Source organism: Varanus komodoensis, unplaced genomic scaffold (genome assembly GCF_004798865.1).
Source record: "Varanus komodoensis strain SLA01 unplaced genomic scaffold, ASM479886v1 scaffold2, whole genome shotgun sequence".
Taxonomy (NCBI): domain Eukaryota; kingdom Metazoa; phylum Chordata; class Lepidosauria; order Squamata; family Varanidae; genus Varanus; species Varanus komodoensis.
Genome location: NW_025335568.1, coordinates 44,568,307 through 44,586,037, shown reverse-complemented (window position 1 = coordinate 44,586,037; position 17,731 = coordinate 44,568,307). Strand labels below are relative to the sequence as shown.

At 40.6% G+C, this 17,731-nt stretch overlaps 1 protein-coding gene across 1 annotated transcript; it reads right to left on the bottom strand.

Annotated features, from left to right (window-relative positions):
* Nucleotides 1-2,869: 2,869 nt before the first annotated feature.
* Nucleotides 2,870-17,430, bottom strand: MACC1 (MET transcriptional regulator MACC1). Its single transcript, XM_044429378.1, has 4 exons — nucleotides 17,331-17,430; nucleotides 13,127-15,177; nucleotides 9,561-9,749; nucleotides 2,870-3,102 (listed from the first exon to the last, which is right to left on the bottom strand). The coding sequence occupies exons 1-4, from the start codon at nucleotides 17,428-17,430 to the stop codon at nucleotides 2,890-2,892; spliced, it is 2,553 nt and encodes an 850-aa protein (XP_044285313.1). The 3' UTR covers nucleotides 2,870-2,889.
* Between the last annotated feature and the right edge of the window lie 301 nt (nucleotides 17,431-17,731).

The following is a 17,731-nucleotide window of genomic DNA, read 5'->3' as shown; positions in this document are numbered from 1 at the left end:
GCATTTTATACAATTATTGGAAAAAGCCATGCACTTGAACCATATGCCTTGAAATACATACATGCTTTCTTTCCTTACAATTTCTATAAAGAATCTCAAACTTTTTCAAATCAGCCTTACAGTTTGAACCAAACAAAATAAGATGATGCAAAGCTCATAGGAGCTGCTGCTTTTTTCTTTCTTCCAAAGATTCAGAAAAACAAAGCATGCCTTCACTTACTGAAAATGAAACCGCTAAACACTATCCAGATTAAGGCTGTATTCCAATGTATACTTTCCTGGAATTTAGTTCTTCTGGACATGATGAGACTAACCTTGGAGGATGCATTCATAAGATTGAACAGTCAATAAAGATAGGTCAAAATACCCACCATCCTTTTCTGCTCCATTATATTCCACATTTCCCCTTCAACAGATTTATTGGAAGTTAATCCAAGAATTTGCATGCTTTTTATTAGATTTATTTTCCGCCAACTTGGGCCAAGGGCCTTCTAAGTATTAGGAAAATATTATTTTTCTAAGTATTAGAAAAATAATATCTAAATATTTACTTTTTTCCCCTAGCTCCACCTTGAATGCCATTTTCACAAACTGAAAATTAAATAATATTGGGTTCATAATGCATGATTTATTAGCCTCAAAGTGAGCAATGCCTCCATATGTTCTGCATTTGTCCCTCCATCCATGCCCCAGCTGTGGCACAGATATGGTTGTGTCTTTAAACCAACATTTCAGTTACATCTGAACCAAGGGATTATGGTTAAAACCCTGCTTACTAACCAAAATATTAAACCAGAATCAACCAGGATTAAAGCAGTAATTTTTTGATTCAGATATAATGAAATTCGTGTTCAAACAAGCCACAATCTTAACACCAAAGCCAGAACCAGAAGGAGGTGAGACATTCAAAAGAAGTCACACTGGCACAGAGCTCATTCTTAGAAAACTAGAACACAGAAGCATAGAAACAGAGCGAGTCAAAAGCGGCCTCCTGGGCCATCTGGTCTGACCTCTGGCTCTAGTCAGCTCCACTCATGACATGCCTACCATGTGCATGTCCAAGAAACAGAGCAGGCTTTCTTGGGCTGATCTGTTATAGTTGAACTAGACTTAAAGAATAAAGCTTTTCCCCCCATAATGGGGCTTTTTTCCTGCCATTTTGCAAATATCTTATTGGAATTGTTGGGTGTTACTAGTGTTCCATTGTTTGCAAAATTAATTATCAGTCTTAGATTTAAGGGAGCAAGGCAGATTGCATGAATCCAATACAGGCTATTGACCTTTAAAATCTGGTTTCCCTGGGTTTATGATAGCACTCCACTAGTACTTGAAAGTCTGTCACAAGAAGGAAGGACAGAATTTCCTCTCAATCATCCCAGAGCTCAGGACATGGAATAATAGGTTCAAATTACAGAAAGCCAGATTCCGGCTGGATATCGGGAAGAATTTAGAGCACTACAACAATGGAACAATTACGTAGGGAGATTGTGGGCTCTCCCACACTAGAGGCATTCAGGATACAGCTGGACAGACAATTGAGAAGGGTGGTTTAACTTGGAGTCCTGCACTGAACAGGGAGTTGGACTCCATGGCCCTCTGGCCCCTTCCAACTCCACTATTCTATAATTCTAAGAACTTGCACATATGAAACGCAGCAAGCAGAACGTACGTGAGTTAAGTGTAAATGTATGTAAAATGTATTGCAACAGTAGAGAAAAGAATGATATCCACTCTTGGAAAAATGTGGGTGGATTCAGTGTATCATGAACAACGTCTTTCATAGTCACCACATAAGAGGAGTTAAATGGAAGTAGACAGTGTGACTTATTTTGGATGAATCGCCAAGTGGCTGGCTTTCTGAAATTATGGTGGCAACAGAGTCCTCTGGCAATGGGTCTTTTCTATCACATCTGAAGAGCATTATCCTTCCCCCTTTGTAATTCACTTCCCATCAGCAGCAAAACAGCTGAGTGGTGAATAACACTGGCTTAAAGAACATATCACCCATGGATCTATGCATAAGGTCAATGTCCTTGATCTAAATTAAAGTCAACAGCAAGCTGCAAGGAGACAGGAGATGGAGCTCAGATTCTCTGGAAATGAGGGATGGTAAGGGCTTTCTTAAGAAATAAAAAAGTAAAACAAAAACAAAACAAAACACAAACATACTGTTGTGTGAAGAGGGGTGATGAGTTCCATAAAATAACCAGGGAAGAGGACAGATCACCACATACAACCATGGATATAGAAGGAGCTGGCTGTTCTTGGGTAGGATTATCTTTGTGTTGCCAGCTTCTATTTGATAGTAACAGCAATCTCACCTGCTTTCATGAAACCTGGTCCAATAAGACCTGGCACAGAGGCCTTCACACAGCTATTTCCATGAGAAGTCAAATACCCAGTGAGCACTAAAGTCCCAGACTATAGCCAACTAATATATGCAATGAAAGAGTATCCCAGAATATTTTAGACCAACTGCATATACTCATGAAGTTCCTAACTGAGTCTCCCAGGAATGACACTAGAGGCTGTAAAGAGCAATTTCTAGGGAAAACTCTCCTTGCATAGAATGTAGAGAAACTTCACTGCCCAGTGCTCATTCTTCCAAAGCTAAATTAACAACATTTTATTCTGCAGTCCATCTCAAGGGTGTTCACATCATGATCAGTGCATGTGAATACACTCTAAGCAATCCTGTGGTAGGTAAATGGGAAAATGAGGCAAAATTGAGACTTGAAAAATACAAGATTCCAAGGGGGTGGGCACAGAAAAGTAATATAAAATAGGCATTATTTTCACAGACAGGACCACATAATGAGCCTTAATACAAATGTTCCCATTGCATTGCTTTGTGTTTCTGCAAGACCTTACTGGATTGGAAGACAAGTGTTACTCCTGATCGATCCTGGAGAAAGCATTTGCCTGGAGAATCTCCATACAGTTGACCAGAATGAGGACTCCAGTTAATTCTCGCCACTGTTTAGTCACAGGATTTTTCATTTTGTCCAGTGCAGATTGCAGATCTTGCAACATGTCTCTGCAGCTGTCTCCATAGTGAGCTCCCCAGGTATACAGAAAATCATATGCTGGTTTCCACATCATCTGCAGTTGGATAATAGCAATGATATACATATGTTTAGCTTCACAACAATGTAGTTATACATATAAAGGAGAGTGTGAGACTTAGTTTGCACAGTCCTTGCAGCTTATATAAGCCATTGTGGGTTGCGGCATCCATGGGTGTCAAAGTGGTTTATTGTGGTTGCTTGGATCCAGCAAAAGAGGGTTTTTTGTTGTGGTTAAGAAACCAGCCCGCAGTGGTACAATAGCCCATGGAACTGGGTGGTTTGTTAACCATCCCAACAAGACACTGTTTCTGGATTTGGATGAAAAGAGAAGCCATGCCTAGTTAGGGTGAGTATGTAAATAGGACTGGTGTGCACATGTCTTTAACAAGCTGCTGTGGTTTATTCATCATTCTTGTATTGTGAAAACCAGCCTAACAAGAGAATGGCCAAATGAAAGCTGCTTAGACATGGATTCAGTTTCACCAAATTCATTACATTCCTAATGAAATTAGTAACCACCAGATAATTATTTTATTAGGAGCACAGTGTCAGCCTGAGAGCTATTATCAGCCTGAATGCATCAAACATTTACAGTTAATATTCAAAATTAGTTTCAAGCATTTTGATTTCTTCTCTCACAGGGGGTCTGCCCAGAAACTTCTGCAGCATTTTAATCACCACAACCATTCATCCAGCATCCAATTATCATTTTGCTTTTATGCATGACAGATTAATTCCCAAGCTTTGGATCTCCCTTTCTAGTAGGGTGGTCATATGTCCTAGTTTACAGAGGCTAGCTCTCTAACTGTAGAACTTTATCTGAAGCCATCCTCTATTTCAAGCTTTCCCAGCCTTATTATTTCTATATAATAATGTGAATTATTTCTAAAGTTGCTTTTATGCATAATGAAGAAACAGAACTATCTCCCATGTTCGTATTTATTTATGGGTTCTACCTTTTGCCTTTGCACTGGGTAGAATCACCCAAAAGGTCTGTGTTTCATAAGAAATTATAGGAGTCAGAACATATGCTGGGGAAGCCAAAGGTTTACAAATGCCCTAGTCAAATATTCCATTAGATATAGAAGCCAAGATCTCCGCAGAGAAAGAAGAAAAACATTTGCATGAGGTTCTACAGAAGGTCAAGGGAAGAGCTTAGGAAATGGAAGCTAACAGGAAGGTGAAAAAGAAACTGCCTTACAGATTCACTGGGCTTGGGCAGGGAAAATAATATTGAGGTAAAAAGCCTAAGGCAGAAGCTGAGAGAAAAGAAAGAATGAAGGAAAGAAGCCAGAAAGAGGCAGAGAGGTTGCATCAGGAAAGCTGGTTGAGATGGAACTGGATTTAGGACAGCGAGATGTTGCTTAGATTAGGGATCTAAAGATCGAGACTCTGTGGGATGTGGTCATTTGCGAGCATTTGAATACGTGCTTTATTTATTTATTTATTTATTTAAAACTGTTGTGCCCCGTCCTATACAAAAAAAGTCTCAGGATGGTCCAACAACAAAGCACAGCATAAAATCTGATAAAAGCCTGCTTGCATGTTTTTTTGTTTGTGCATCCACTCAGATTTTAAAACTGATATTCATTAACATTTTTCTTTATTAAGCCTTTAAAGTTTGTTGTCCCTTTAGCCAGGATGGGGTTACCTATCCCATGTCCAATAGGCAGTCCATATTCAGCCTTGAGTGTGTACCTGAGACCCAGCGATTTTAATGGCTGGTTTGTAAGAGGCAGCAAGGCCGCAGGAAGGGATAAGCAAAAAGTAGTGGGGCAGACCGTTCAGATGGTTACTATTGCATTGCTTTTATAGCTTGCCTTCCCTACAAGCAACATACAAGGTTCTTCTCCTCCCTGCTTTCACCTCACTGCAACAACCTCAGGCTGAGAGTCCATGCACATGGCAGGCATGTCATGTCATGAGCAGAGCCGGCTAGAGCCAAGCGTCAGACTAGATGGCCCGGGAGTCTCCTTCTGACTCGCTCTGTTTCTTTGTTTCTATGTTATGAGTAGAACCTGGATTTCCAAGTCCCAGCCTAGCTTTCTTAACCACTATACCACTTCCACTATGACACATGCAAATCAGGACATTCAAATGTTATGCAAATCTTGTTTTGCAGAGGATCAATTTCCACTCTTTTGGCAAGGTACAAGTAGCTAACTCTTAAAAAGTGACCTTTGGGAATATGAATTCGTTCAACCTTATCTACCGACTTAACAAAGCAAGCACCCTCCAGATATTTTGGACCCAAACTACCACCAACCCCAGTGCCAAGGCCCAGGAATCTTGGATGTGGTCATCCAAAACATCTGAAGGAAACCACACTGGGGTAGACTGCGACAGTTAGAACCAAGAATAGCATAGCTGGAAAGGAACGTACAGAAAGGGATACAGTTTAGTGGGTAGCACATGTGTTCTGTATCTAAGGTCCCAGGTTTAATCCTGATCATGAAAAGGGCTGAAAGTGCAGTGCTGAAAAACAAGCTGCCACTCAGAAATAAGAACCAGTGCCCTGACTCAATACAAGACAAGCCTACTTGATGACAAATATGGCCATTGCTGAATGTAATGGGATATCACTCCTGGTGAAGGGGAAGCAAGAAGCTTAAATGTGGCGAGGTCAAAAGAATGAGATCCCATCTTGATCTGCAAGTATCTCCAGATAAGCCATCTTCATGATAGCACCTGGGGAGCAAGTGCCAGTCTTCTGTAGAGTGCTGATCTAAACAGATCATTTTTCTGACTCATGCAAGGCAGCATCTTATGGGAGGCATGATCAGGAGAGGGAACTTGCAACTACCTTCTTGCAGTACTGAACATGCATGAGTGACACAAATGTTGTCAAATCAGAATTATCTTGATAAGGGGGCAGAGCAGTTTTAGAAATTGGTAGCCATCCTCAAAGCTAGTACTAGCTCCTAGAGATGTACTAACAGTTGTGTTCACAAAACTTAAGGATGTGTAGTTTAGAGATTAATTTTCTTCTTCCTCCCCCCACCCTTCTTCTTTTTAAATTTCTATCCCACCTCAAAGCTGAAGTTCTCTAGGCAGCTTGCAATAACCCATAAAAACAAGACAATAACTGTAATAAAATATTCTTCCTGATTCTTCCATTTTATAGGTGTTTTCTGGAAGTTGCAACGGAAAAGAGAGGAGAGAATGTTTGCGTTTGGTTTGCATGTATGTGTGTGCATGTGGGAGGGGGAAATCAGCCAAATGAAAAATAGAAAAACAAATTATACAGTGCAAAACTGTATGATGGTATTTCCCCTTGCTTATGTTTCAACTGTTTTTAAAAAAATCATTTAAAACACTTTTGAGAATATTTTAATAAGCATGTATTTTTGAACTTCTATTTGGAAAGACAGAATAAATGGCAAATGAGAATGATAACCAAAAGGTACATTTAGACTTTGGTCAAGTGCTCCATCAGTCACCTCTATCTTTAAAAGAAATCAAACACATCTCCCTTAAAATTCATTTTGAGAAACACTAGTGAAAGGGAGCAGCAGCAAATAAGCCAGAATGTCACCATCCTTATTATGGGTAATATCGAAACATAATCAGCTATTATAAAAGTAACTTGAATTTTCAGCTTCCAAACTTCCTGGATCAAATGTACTCAATAGAGCTTGATAATAACAAGAAGATGGGCTTGCTACATGCCACTTCTCCAGGTCTGCAGGCTGGGTCATGAAAGTCAGGCTGCCTTTTTGCCATCTTGTTCCATTTCATCAATTTTAGAATTCAAGGGCTGGAAGGAATGCAATGCACTCTTACTACTATTTTACTTAAAAGTATTGAGAAGCTACAGGATGACTTGTAATAGGATCCTCGGCACATACAAACTGGTTAAATAATCAAATACTATTTTTAAAGCCTTAAAACATAGCTGAAACCCTTTACCTAAAGACACTTCTCTTATTCTGGAGTTCTTGAAAATTTTAATGAAAAAAGAGAATTAAATGTTATAATAATTTGTATCAGTTTGCGACTGAAACTTGTGAAAGAAACAAGCAGTTTGCATGTGTAAGAAATTATAACACTGTAGAACTTCAAATCAGTTTTTTCTCTTTCACTCCCACAATGATTGAGCCACTGATTATGTAGATCACATACAAGAAAACCTAGTTATGTAATCTACCTATAATATTAAGAAAGAAAAGCTAAATGGGCTAAACACCTAACACAACATTTTACTTACAGGAAAGCCCTACCCAAATGCCACATGTGGGGTGCTACTTTCCATACTGCTTTGCCTCATCGCCTCCTGTTCATTATTTTAGAGCTTGTTAATTGGGGCTCCTTCCCCAAAGGGAAGATTCTTCTTAAGACCATCTGTCCTTATATGTTTCTGCCTTAGAGTTCCAGGGCCAAAGGTAGACAGAGTTCTCCAGGTGCTGAGGGTCATCACCCCAAGCAAGGTTCCCTGACAAGACCCCCCTGGAGCTGGTGTTCTTCTTCACTGTTGTAACCTGCTTGGTCACCAATGGGCTGTGCTCAGTACAGGAGAAGTCACTGCCTGCTTGCTCACTGGCCCTCTGCCATCAAGCAAGCCAGTGGTAACAGTGAAGCAACCAAGGAGCCATGGCATCTGGTGAGAAGGCAGACTCAACCAGAGGAGTGCCAGGAGGAGGGTGACTACTCCAGAGCCATCCAAACCCTGGAGCCTATAAGAATTTCTTTTGGAGGCCCTGCTCACCTCGACCTTCTGAGGTGAGATGAAAAAGCATAAAAGGCCCATGAAGGGTTCTGGCATTTGTTTGGCACTATCCCAGATGGCCTGAAGGTCCCGCTAAAGACATGGCTGTTTCCTCAGGGTTTGAACAGATGATTCATTTAGATTGATTTTGATTCTCTGTCTGCTTTGATAATGAATTTGGGTTCTGTTTGCTTTGTGTGTGTGTGACCCTATTGTCTGAAATGATGCTTTTTGCCACCTAGGACATTACTAATGAGAGGAGGTTATGACATTTTTTAAATAAGGACATAAATAATACTTGGATTGGTGCTGGATACAGCCACATTTCTTTAAAACACAGAGAAGACAGTAGGTGAAGAAGGCATGAACATGACAAGGTTCAAACAAGGTTTGCTTGAGGAATGCAGACTTCCAGCTTCTTATATCAAAATGTTTTGTTCCACACCTTTTAGACAAGTCTTCCCAGCCTCCAGATGTGCTGGGTCCCAATTAGTATCACCTACAGCCATCTACCCACCCCTTTGGCACCTGCAGGTACATCCAACGGTGCCCTCAAAGCTCTTCATTCCCTGCCTCCTTCAAGAAAAATATCATTAAAATATGACAAATTTTGAAGTGCCAAATGCTCATTCCTAGTTCTGAATCTGCCCTGATCAGCTGTTCAGTGGGCACGAAGAGAACACAAGGCAAAAGGAGAAAGGAGAGAGAAAGAAAGAGGCTGGAAGAAGTGGGAAGAGCTGCAGCGGTGTCCCCATCCAACGATCTGTGCCACTCATAGCTTGGATGACATAAAAAACTATGGCATTGCCAGCTAGGCAATGAACACACACACTGGCTGCCAGCCTATGCCACAATCCACCATGGTGTAAAGCAACTCTGGGGATTATAAGAACCTGATCCATGTTTCATTTCATACTACTGCCATTCCTGTTGAAAAAATAAGTTTTTAAAAGAAATAGTAAGGACCATTCCCACAGTTTTACATCACCATCTAATAAACTAACAGGTGAGGAGTCACCAGGTCACCACATGATATCTCATCCAAGCCTGCCCCAAACCTTGATCCTGACTTTATAGAAGGTGAGGATGAAGATTCTGCTTCAAATTGGGAATAAGGGAGACTTGACACACAAGATTACTGTGAGAATAGGTACGGTAAGAAATATCAGATGCTGCGTTGGGAAATGCCAGTCGGAAGAAAGGAAGGAAGGAAGATAGATCTGATGCACAGTTCAAAGCATCAAATTCCTGGGTTGTAAGCTTTGCATGTTGACTGACCAGGAGACAGCTGTTTAGTTGTTGTAAGTATTTCATATAATATTTCTCAATGACAGTTTAATATCACTGGAGCAGAATCTAGAGTTGTTTGTAATGAATGACTCCAAATAAAAATATTACTGTAGTAAAAAAAAGAGGATAAGCACACTGTAAAATCTAGTTTCTTCTCTGTCAAATAGGCTCTATACAGAATGCAAGGTTCTTCCTAAGAGTCATTTTTCTTGTAGGATTTTGGATTTCTCAATATTTAAGAGCTGGCCCAGTGATACGGTGGAAGGAGAATGACATCATCAATCTGAGTGCATTCTCAAGCTTTGAAAGCAATGAAGTAATAAATGCATTTTCCATAGGTCAAAGTTTGCTTTCACAAAGCAAAAGTTTTAGAAGGAAATGTCTCATTTAGACTGAAATCTTCCCCCCTTCCTTCCTTACTTAACACTAAGTCTCATTGAACTGAATGAGCTTACTTCTGAGTAGACCTGTACATGATTGCACTCTCATAGCCTCACCTCTGGAGGAACGTCTCCACTTTTACCACGGTGGGGGGTTTCATAAGCTTCGATCTGCTGTTTTGTGAGCCGGGCTAATTTTTCTGCCAGTTCTCTCCAGCCTTTCCCCAGTTTTACAGCTGAAGTAAAAATGATGGTGTCCTGTGTAATGCGAGCTAGTAATCCTTGGCAATCGAGCTTCAGAAAAGCCTGCAAACAGATTTTTATGGTTATGTTTCAAGCAATATTTAACAGGAATAAGTATAGTGTGCCAGAGTAACTATCTGGAAAATTAACAGCAAACAAGAACATGTTGCTTTGCTTCAACTTTTGTACAACAATCAGCTCTTACAGAACAGCAGTAGAAAAGTTAAACATAATTAACTGGATATCACACAACTTCCCTACTTCAGGTCACTTGGGCCAGCTTTTATTTTCTAAAAGGAAAAAACCCAGTATTTGAAATTCAGCTTCTTCAAATATGCCATTAATTATGGAAATGCTGAATAGAAGTTACAAATGTTATTGTTCTTTACAAATGAAGAAACCTTTGCTTTGCTCCCCAAACAAAGCAACCAAATGGCACCTTCTGTTCCACGTATAGAATCCAAACTTGCTGCCAGGTGAGTCTTACTTTAGCACCTACTGGGGGCACGACAGTGTCCTCTTCGGCATGAGAGCTCAGGGGTTGCTGAGCAGGCCATTTGGCACATGTATATCTTCCCCAAATACGTTGGTGGCCTACTGCTCTCAGGTGCACAACTTAGCAGAGGATGCACATAACTTGTGCTGGTTGTCTATATGCACTTTGTACATGCGGTTGGTTGTACGCACTTTGGTTGTCTACATCTCTATTCCTGGCCAGTATCTACCACCAGCTGCCTTGCTTTGTTTAATACAGAGGTAGAACCTCAGGCTGGGAAATCAAATCTGGCCTTCCAGAGGTTTCATTGCTTCCCTCACATGGAAACCACCAAGAAATGGTTCCACAGAGTGGCAGTGCATTTCTGTTTAACTTTGTTTCCTTTTGTGAGGAACCTAAGGCAACTTTCATAGCTCCATTTAATCCTGACAATGACAACTCTATGAGGTAGGTTAGGCTGAGGGGGAGTAACTGAACAAAAGGCACTCCGTGAGCTTCATGGCCAAGTGGGCACTAGAACTCAGAACTTCTGAGTCCTAGTCCCACACTTTTAACCACTATGCCACTCTGGCTCTCAATACATATTAGGTGAACCATAGGATCAGAAGAGGCCTAGAAACCGCCTGCCCAATGCAGGACTCAGGTCTCCCATCCAGATTCTAACCAGGGCTGACCCTGCTTAGCTTTCCAAGATTAGGCAGGCTCCGGCACTTCAGGTAATCAGGAAGTATTCACATAATGCATCTATTCTCTTCGTGGGCTTTTTCTGAATATTGTAATAGTAAATTAAAAGGTTTCTCCTTTTAATTAAAAGGAGAATCAACGATTAAAATACCTGCCAGTTTAAGACCACATTTGAGGTCATTGTATGTTGATTCAAACACCACAGAATCAGGAAAGTGGGGGTCAAAAGTGAAGGCCATGCCTTAACAGCCATGCTCTGATCAGTAATGAAGTTATCACAAACTGTGCTTGCTTACAAAGAAGTGGGCCGACTCACAAGAGGATTCCTTGAGTTGCTAGTCCTTGGCACTCCATCCTCCCCATCTGGATCTGGAAGACCCAGGAAAAGTGGAACATAGAGGCTAAGCTGAAGCAAGTACAGTAACTGACATTATACAACTTCATTTGCTTTCAATTTCCTGGCTTTGTGGAGCTTGAGCCAATATGGGATTTAGGAGTGTATGATAGATTTCGAACCTGGCTTGAAATTCTTATTGCTGAGTCTTTTAAATTCTTTGTAACTGTTTTTTTTCCTATTAAGATTTATATTGGACTTTTAAGAGTTTAATATTTTGCAAATTGCCTAGAGACCTTTGGCTATTGGAGGCTGTGGAAGTATAATTCATCATCGTCATCTGCGGTCTTAAACCAACAAGTTTTGTTGATCAATGAATTTTTCATATGTTTAGGATATTATAGAACACTCTGTCAAAGCCTTCCAAACCTTCATTCAGGCTTTAAGTGACATAAGGTAGATGGATATGGACACACACCATTTTGGGGGCATTTCAAATAAGGCTGAATCCTTGTAAGAGCTCGAAGGATCTCTGTGGTGGTAATCCCATTTTTAAAAGTATTTATTACATCTTCTCTCCAAAGAGTTCAGTGTAGCATGCACTGATGTATCCTCCCTCTCACCAGAAACACAGGGACTTATTTCCCCTCACAATTATGCAGTGAAAGGGTTTTATTCCATTTCCAGCATTGCCAGGAGAACTGTAAAGTACTTTTGCCCTCTGGGAAACCTAAAAGCTGCAGCAGTGATTCTTTTTCTACCTCCTGCGCATGTATTTGAATGGCATTAAAGAACTGAAATTGAGAGCTTAAGATTTAGGAGAAATCCTAATCATGAATATCACATCTGGGGCAGGGAGAGAGATGGACTGGAGGCTCCTGGCAGCCACAATAATCCTCAGAGCAACTGCCAGGGTAACCACACTGCCTGGAGTAAGGCTGTGAAAAGCAAGAAGGACTCATAAGCATCAGATAAGAACAGCGTGAACAAATGCAACACTGGCAAGAAGGAGCATAGCAAAGGCCTCTGGTGGAAGGGCACCAGTAGATTAAGAAGCAACAATGCAGCTCATCAATCAGACAATTATTGGGATCAACTCATCACTTTCCAGGCGTCCCCAGCCTGCTTAGTTCTACTAAGTGCAGAGACATTTAAACTCTTCCAGCCACAGGGCCATATTAAATTTAGGATACACTCTTGGGAGTCAGATTCCAGTGATGTTCAGGAGCAAAGGAGCAGGGCCAAAATACCAGCATTTCAAGTTTTCTCCAGTAATTAACCCTCTGGAGAGGCATTTCAACCTTTAAAAGAGGACAAGGAAGCTGGGGGAATAGCCAAGAAAACTCTAAACCATTACAGCTGGGGAAAAGGAGTGTGTCCATCTGGGAGCCTGCCCATGGGATCCTATGACTTGGAACTTGAATGGTTATGAAGGGAAAGCTGACTTAAGAATAGTGGTTGCATAGGTTCTTATCTTTTCCAAAAAGCTTTTTGAACCCCTGCCCCTAAAAACTACAGTTAGGACTGGTCAAGTTTAACAGAAAACAGAAGAGATTCCTGCCTGTTAGCATGGCAAAAACAAAAACAATCCCACTGTGGTTGCCCCCTGCCCAGACTTGTGTATTATTTCTAAATATGAAACATTTTCACATGCAACATTGAATAATTTGGCTACAATTCAAGTAAACCTATAAATGAGGATGGCAGCAAACCATGTATGGCGCCGGAGGCCTCTGGAATTTTTCCAGTGCAGCTTGCAACATGTCTAACAAGGTGTGTTTTTGATTGAAAAATGGCTTTGTTGGATCACAGTCCTATCACCTGCGCAAAAGCCTCGAGCTAGCACAATCATAACCAATTATCTGAAATAATTATTGCTGACTTGCACCCCATTTAACCCAAGACAGCCCATCCAAGGATACTTACAACAGAGAGCTCATAGAGGAAACGTCTTGTGCTCCGGTTACCATGGCAGACTTCCTTGAGTTTCTTCACAACATGTGCAACTTTTTCTGATTCTTTCTCACCTTGTATCTCACTGAAATCATTCAGTGACATGGGTGATAATCCAAGAGCATCAGCCAAGGCTTTCCAGTCATACATTTTTTCTGATACTGTGGATAAGATTGCTGAATAGATATAAGTCAGTTTTTTAAAAGGCAATGCAATATGTTCAAGGAGACAGTTGGTCGTAATGGCACTGTCCTTGATATCCATAGCTTGATCTTTGGCTATCACTTTGACATTTTTGCAATGAACCAGGCCAACCTTCCTTCTGAGAACTCCCACATACCACTCTTTTATTTTAGTCTGCCCCACAGCTCTGACCTTACCTTCACCAAGAAGTGCTATTGTGTCACCTTTAAAATATTCTAGCAAATAGTCAATTTTAGTTTGACGTAACACTGTTTTCAAAGCTATGCCATAGCGGGCAACATTTACAACCTTATTTTGAAAGACAGGGTATTTCACTGTTGGTACTGACAGCAGCGGTGCAGATTTAATCTCCTTGCGCTTTTCTAGTCGGTTTGGTTTATTAAACATGCCAGTGAACAACTTTGGAGCTGGCTCAGGGGTTGTAATGTAGAACTGGCATACTGGGTTGTTGTTTGGGACTTTGACCTGGACACGGAAGACAAACAGATGTATTTTATTTGCACTGAGCACAGAAAATGGGAAGTGTTGGTGAACCACCTTGCCACCTCTTTTTAATGTTCCTTCTGTAATAACTTTCCTTTGATCTTCTTCCTTTACTTCAAAATCAGGGTCACACGAGGCTACAGAAATGTTAAGATCTTGTGGCTTCTCAAGCATGAATGTGTGCTTCCCCCAGAGCTGGAAAACAACTGGAGGCATGCTCCTCCCACCCTTTTTAATGTCGCATACTCTAAGTTTCTCTGGAACATAGCTATGGGCAAACAATGCAAACACAACAGTGAAAGATGGATGGATATGTTTGGGTCCATAAATGCCAACTGAAAGTTTTCTGTGGATGTATTCCCAAGGACTTGCTGGCGAATTCACTGAATTTGTTTGGGCTACAGTGACAATGTACATCAAGTGGCTTAGATCTGTCAGCTTCACTTGTATAGTATCTTTATAAACATAGCAACTGTGTATTTTTTCAAATGGGCCTTCTTTATTGAGACCACACAGGCATACAATTTCAGTCATAACCTGACTAAAAGGGTCCTTCTTCACTTCTGCTGCAATTTTCATTTCAACCAAAATGGCTTCTGTGGTATTGAGGTTACTTAATGTAAGTTCAATCAATGGGCTCACAGTGATGGAAAACTCATGATTAAGTGAAGTTGGAGAGTCAAGGATTGCCTGTAAGCCAACCTCTTGGAATTCTCCAAATGCTACATGACCTTCAGGGAAATGAACAGCAATATCTGAGTCAGGAAGCTGAACAGAGCCACCCTTGTGATCCACTTTGCACACTACATGGGTTTCTATAGATTGGGTCTGTGCCCATCCTGGACTTTGATTTATCATATTCAAATCCAGGCAAGACCGGGCCAGCTGTCGTTGATTCAACCACACTGTCTTATAGGCTTCACGATCATGTTGAAGTGATTCACAACCTGAAGGTTGGCTATGGTTGGACGGTTCTGTGCAAGGAAGTTCAAATGTCTTAGTGCATACAATATCCAGAAGATCTGAAGCACTCCTAGATTTTGCTGATCCCCTTGAAGCTTTGTGAAGAAAAAGATAATCAATATTTAACTCATCTCCAGATGAAGCAGCAGAATCCCTGTTATTTGAGTCTTTAGAAAATAATTGGGGATCTTCTTTTAAGATGGAGATACATCGATTACTTTTTTCTTTGTTGCTTGACCGGGCTACATCATCTAGAAAAGGGTTAGATGCTGACAGTTCCTTCCAAAATGGATTTGTCTTAAACCCATCAGGGGGACCTTGCTTTAAGTCTTCAGACCAAAGGAACTTCAGATCCAATTCATTTTCTTTGTCATCTGCTGAAACATAATTAGAGTTAAGTACCTCCACTTTATATTTATACTCCTTCTAACTGTCTTTTTGCATATGCCAAGATACATCAGTTTCCCTTACATTAATTTACTTAAAGATGCCAGATACATTGCGAAGAAAATCCATTCTGGCTTTCTCCATCTTAAATTGATCGCTTCAGCCATGTTGGAAACTGGCCATGACATTGTTATGGATTCCATTTAAGTTTTAAACACAATGCAAAACCAGTGTGGTGTAGTGGTTAAGAGCGTGGGACTGGGACTCAGACGATCTGGGTTCTAGTCCCTGCTCAGCCATGGAGCCAACTGGGAGGCTTTGGGCCAGTCACGGATTCTCAGCCCAACCTACCTCACAGGGTTGTTGTTATGGGAATAACATGGAGGAGGAAAGATGATGTAAGCTGCCTTGAGCCCTTTGTAAGAAAAAGGCAGGATATAAATCGCAATATAAATAAATAAATCATAGTTCAGGTTTTATTTTTGGAAGTATTTGTCAATAGTCTTAAGAGTTAGCTATGTACTAGCAGCTGGTCAAATTTGTAGGCTGCAGAGCCAGTGTGGTGTAGAGGCTAAAGTGCTGGACCAGGACTTAGAACATCCAGTTCTAGTCTACAGGGTTCTTTAAGCTCACTGGATAACTTTAGCCCATTCACCAGTTCTCAGCCTCGCAGGGTTATTTCAAAAATAAACAGAGAGGAAACAGGGCATGTAAATTGTCTTAGGCTCCTTGCCAGAGGAAAATGCCAGAATATCAATGTAATAACTAAATAAATACTATACACAATCTCTTGAACTTATGCTCCCTGGAAAACAGTAAGACTTGCTTTGTAGTAGCCAGCATAGGATTTCCAAATATGTATTCATGTATACCTTTATTAGGCCAACAAAGCAATCACAAAAAAATGTGCAAACTTCCAGAACCTCCAGATTTCTCCCTTTATCAGGGAAGATTTTACAAAAAGCAAATTTAGCCTGGATTCCACTTCCAGGTGCTGGATGACATATGATGGGGCTTTCCATGCCAGCTGATTCGTTGGGCTCTCTTATTGTACTGTTACTTATTTCTAGCTGTTTCAAATTGTTTTATTTGTTGATATGGTCAAGATTGTACATTGTGTATTATGTCGCATTATGGTTTATAAATCTTGAGACTCACAAAAGGAGCTCTGATTATTATATAGGATGGTATAGAAATAAGATTAAATGAAATGGATCACACTATTAGGGTTATACCCAACATTATGTTACTGGAAAAATTAAAAGAATTGACACTGTATCATTAACAACAGCACAACTGATAGCAGAACAAGCAGCACACCTAGTACAAACAATGCATAGACTAGGAATGGGCTAAGTGCAGCCCATGGGCTTCTCAGCAGTGTGGCCCCTACCATCTTCCAAAATTCAAAGGGATCCCCACATTTTCAAAAATATTATATCCAACAAAATTAATTTGTTCGCAAATCCATTGGATGCTGTATAGGAGATATAGATGCCATTTGGATTTTATTTTTCTTGGTTATTTTCTCTTGCTTTGGCACCCATGAGGGAGGTAGCAAATATCTTGGTGGGAAAAATGGACCTTGGACCTCCTAAAATTATCTAATAGCCTAGACTAATGAAGTTAAAATATATTGTGGCAAGACTGATGCAGTCAAAATATATGGTGACAATCCTTTACCCACTTACCTGGGGGCATGCCCCATTGAACTCAATTTACTGCTGAACAGATATATAGGGAGATGTACTGTAAATGAAGAATGTTGAGATTTCATTCAAAATTTAGGAAATCATGTGTTTATTTTACTTCCCTTCTCAAATACTGTTGGGTAATTGTTTATATTTCAAGAGGGAAGATACACCTGGTTTGGATTCCATTTCCCTCTTTTCTTGTATGCAAACAGCCAGATTAAGCAGCTGCTCATTTTCCTGTTCTTTGTAGTTCTTTGTTCATTATTTAAAGCTTCCAATACCTCCCCATCATGTAACTTCTCCTATGCAGGATGTAATGGAAAGAATAGAATTTGCCTACAGCTTCACAAGCACCTTGTCCTTGATCCTATAAACAAAGTTTTTCTAGAACAAGAACAACTTGTGATTCCAGTTCTGCTAGAGATGGTGGGCTGCCAGCAAGATACCTGTCCAGTCATTCCTTATAGGGTTTCCGTCATCCAAGTCCAGCAGAGAGCTCTCTGATCTGCTCCATGAAAGGTCCTTTAGATGACACGGTGCAGACATTTTTCTCCTAAGAGATTTAAGAAAGATTGGTTAGCAAATTGAGAAATGGATAAAACTACAAAGCTTCTTCCATAATTTGGTATGAAACTAATATAAAAGGGCACAATCCTATAGCCTTTTGATGTGGTCAGCCATGGGAGGGAGTCATTGGATTTTTCAGCACTCCTGTGACCTTGGAGCTGGGACTCTGAAGGCTGAGCCCCTGACTCACCCCACTTTTGCTGCCAGTGCAAAAAGAAGTGTGCCAGCTCTCTGAGGACACAACTGGGGCTTGGAGAGGATAGAAAGGCTTATGTGAAAC

Bases quoted from the DNA above. Each gene is read 5' to 3' on its own strand.
- MACC1 (XM_044429378.1), bottom strand. From the start codon at position 17,430: ATGTCTGCACCGTGTCATCTAAAGGACCTTTCATGGAGCAGATCAGAG. The intron at 9,750-13,126 runs GTAAGTATCCTT...ATCTGTTTGCAG, and splicing joins TCCTCTATGAGCTCTCTGTT to GCTTTTCTGAAGCTCGATTG. The intron at 3,103-9,560 runs GTGAGGCTATGA...ATCCAACTGCAG, and splicing joins GTGGAGACGTTCCTCCAGAG to ATGATGTGGAAACCAGCATA.